This window comes from Diabrotica undecimpunctata, chromosome 1 (genome assembly GCF_040954645.1).
Source record: "Diabrotica undecimpunctata isolate CICGRU chromosome 1, icDiaUnde3, whole genome shotgun sequence".
In the NCBI taxonomy this organism is placed as follows: Eukaryota; Metazoa; Arthropoda; class Insecta; order Coleoptera; family Chrysomelidae; genus Diabrotica; species Diabrotica undecimpunctata.
Genome location: NC_092803.1, coordinates 205654851 through 205658474, shown reverse-complemented (window position 1 = coordinate 205658474; position 3624 = coordinate 205654851). Strand labels below are relative to the sequence as shown.

At 30.6% G+C, this 3624-nt stretch overlaps 1 protein-coding gene across 1 annotated transcript; it reads right to left on the bottom strand.

Moving 5' to 3' along the window:
- Positions 1 to 357: 357 nt before the first annotated feature.
- Positions 358 to 1638, bottom strand: LOC140442202 (FERM domain-containing protein 3-like). Its single transcript, XM_072533282.1, has one exon. The coding sequence runs from the start codon at positions 1551 to 1553 to the stop codon at positions 390 to 392; it is 1164 nt and encodes a 387-aa protein (XP_072389383.1). The 5' UTR covers positions 1554 to 1638; the 3' UTR covers positions 358 to 389.
- Positions 1639 to 3624: the final 1986 nt, after the last annotated feature.

The window sequence follows — 3624 nt, the reverse complement described above, 5'->3', positions numbered from 1 at the left end:
TTCGTCACAAAATTCAATCATACTGTATAGTATTTTTTTATTTTATCGTACTTTTGTTCTGCTGTTTTGATTCGCTGATTTCTAATGATATTAAAACGCCTGATTTGAATAATATAATGCTCAATTTTTTCTGTTAACTCGTCTACTTTTCCGCTTAATGTCGATTGGCCTTTTAACCAACCAGCTAATTGTATCTTTGTGGCACTTGTTTCCGCTACAAGTAAATATTCCAAGATTTAGATTTTTAAAACTTTTATATACAAATACTCTACTATATTATAAAGAAGAGGATTAGGCCTTTGGTTGTGATTTTTTACGTAGACAGACCAAAATGTTTTTTCCAATACCAAACAAATTTAAGTGTATGTACATATTTTATTTCTTAAGGTCTAATTAAAAATGTACAGATAATTCTGATACCAGGTTCTCTGACTATAAATTTCAGGACTACCCCAGCTAACAACACGAAAAACTTTTATAAAAATGCACATCATCGCGATAAATAGAAGATACCGAAATTTTTTAAACAACCTACACGCTTTGTATATAATCACAAATGAAGATGAGCTATCTAAAATAATACTGGAATTTAAGACTTCTATTTCTGAACCCACCTCAACCCTTTCAACACTTTTAAGACTATCTTCTCTATCTTGAACTTGAGATGCGATGTTTTTTCTGTTGAGCGAGGTGAAATATGCGAAAGCACCTAACGTTGCTTGGAAAATGTAGTCACATTGAGCTGTAGTGAAACAGTAAAACTTTATATTATCTTCAGTAGTTAAATTTAGTACTAATCTATCGTCTTCTTGAGTAACATTTACTATAGACATCCAGTCGAACTTGTGCACTTCCCTCCCTCCTTTATAAGCTGCTACTCCTTTATAATTAATCCATAAAGTCATCTTGTCGCCATAAATATTTTCCACTAGATACGGTTCCACACCATACGTCTCCAGTTGACAAGCCATTCGCAAGAAAAGGTCTTCTGCTTGGTATATGGTAATACCTTTTAAGTAGTTTTTATGGATTTCTATAGCTTTCATTTCTATACTGAAAGTTTGGTTCATGACAATTTTTTCTTGAACATAATTACCTAAATGCACTTCATCATCAAAGTCTCCGCACGAGTATTGCAGTATTAACGCAATCAACATAACTGCATCGCAGGACTTACATCCTAGTTTACCACTTACTAAATCTAGTCTAAGCTGCATGAATATTTGGTACTTGGCCTCATCGTCAGAAACTTTAAATGGATCGGGCGGATATATTTTAACTCTAAAATAGAAATGCATCAAACTTGTGTTCTTCACCTGAGAATGGATTAGCTTATTTTCATCTAACCAATGTTTTTGTCCATATTCATCTACGTACCTCAGCCCCCAGTAACACTTTTGTTCTACATGCAGATACTCACAAATATAATCTAATAGATCGTTGCCTATGTTGTCCAATTTATATTCGCAATCTACGACTGATCCATTGGTGAGCAAATGCACCGAACATGGGTAAAATATTTCGACTTTTCGTTTGGATGTTTCAGTTTTCATTACAAATTTCGATAAACATAAACGTATTTATAATAATTTTTTTAGTCTGACAGAACATCGATTTGACGTTTTCAATGAAAACATTTAAGACGCCTTTATTAAATATACCCCATCTGTTGGTTTTTTGAACAAATATTATTACCAGATAACTCAAAATATTTAAGGACTTAAGAAGAATGGAATGGATAATATTCCGGAGAACGTTTTTATAGTTTTTTTATTCAATTAACCGCAACAACTATGTTAGGTCATTAGCGTAACAATACACGAATAACAAATTTAAATATTTTTAAAAAACTTACAATGAAGTATTATAAAAATTTAAAAAATTATCCAAAAGGATTAAACATTTTTCTCAACACGTTTTTGGTCCTGTCGGACCATCATAACTATAGGCCATAGGTCCATATGGGTTTAATTATTGCTTTGTATACCACTAATTTATTTTCAATTGATAGCCTTAAATATCTACCCAGGATCCAGTACATTTGTTGAAGTTTGAGTCCAAGCTGCTCTCTTTTGGTGAAGATGTATTTTCTCCAAGTTGGCCTTTATCTAGATGTATGCCCAGGTATTTGGTTGTATCTATCTCTACTAATTTTTTGCTGTTTATGTATACTAATTGACAGCTCTCTCTTCACAAATTGATCTATAAGATATGATTGAAAATTGATCTATTAGATACGATTTTATAATTAAATAGTATTGATATGAAATATTTTTCTTTGGCTTATAGTCACTGTATGCCACACTTTGTCAAAAGTTTGGCTGATGACTAGAAAAGCTGCACTATAGTGTCTCTTGTTTTTTAAATCATTACTGATTGGTTTGACTATACAGCGTATTTGTTCTATTGTTCTATGTTTGCTACGAAAACCAATTTGGTGCTTTGGAATTATTTTGTGTCTTCTATTATCGGTTCTAATCGACGTAGAAATATTTTTTCAAATATCTTAGATAATAGATATTAATATATGTCTTAGATAACACAGTGTATACCAGTACAAAGCGGAGTCAGACAGGGTGACTCGTTAAGCCTTTATTAATGTAATAATGGACGAAATAATACAAGCAGTACGCAAAGGTCATGGTTACAGAATGGGAAACAAAGAAATCCAAATATTATTTATGCAGACGAAGATGAGCTCCAAAATAAGGTTTAGATATCTGGGAATAGATATAACTAGTTACAGAGATGTTGAAGAAGAAGTACGACAACAAAGCTTAAAAGCAAGTAAAGCAGCCGGATCTCTTAATGACACAATCTGGAAGAAAAAACACCTAGAACAAGACACAAAAACAAGAATCTATAAAGCAGCAATTATACCTAACACTAAATAACATACTGATATTGGGTACTGTTTTCAATAATATTCTAAGGTTTTCTTGTCGATCAAATACTATAATTCTGAACATTTTGTTCATTATTTAATGTAAATGTACATTTATCGCTAAACAAAATGTTTTTTAAAAATTGTTTTTCTACGTTAGCCCTCTCTAAAATTTCATAACAAAATTCCGCTCGTCTCTCAGCATCTCCTAGTTCTTGATGATAGTGAAATTTATACGGAAGGATATATATATATATATATATATATATATATATATATATATATATATATATATATATATATATATATATATATATATATATATATATAGTTTGAGTTTAGTTCTTGAACCTTAATATATATTTTTTTAGTGGATTTTCTTGGGCTTAGGTTCATAAAAAAATTTGATTTGGTACTAAGGCATTTTCATATATTTATTCGACGTTTCGGCAGGAAATCCATGCCTTTTTCAAGAAGTAATATTGACTAAAAAAACATTTTATGACAGACATAATACGATTTAAAAGTTAAACTTTTGACTTACCAAGCATGTAAAAATTTGTTACTAAAAAGTAGACGTCACAATTAAAATAATATTAAAAACATAGGACATACCCACTAAGTCACTACATGTAAAATATATTTTAGATCTAATGTGTTGTTTATTGAAGTTAGTTTATCGTTTAAACAACCAGTTATTTTAACATCATAGGCGTTCTGAGATTGTCTTATTATGTGTT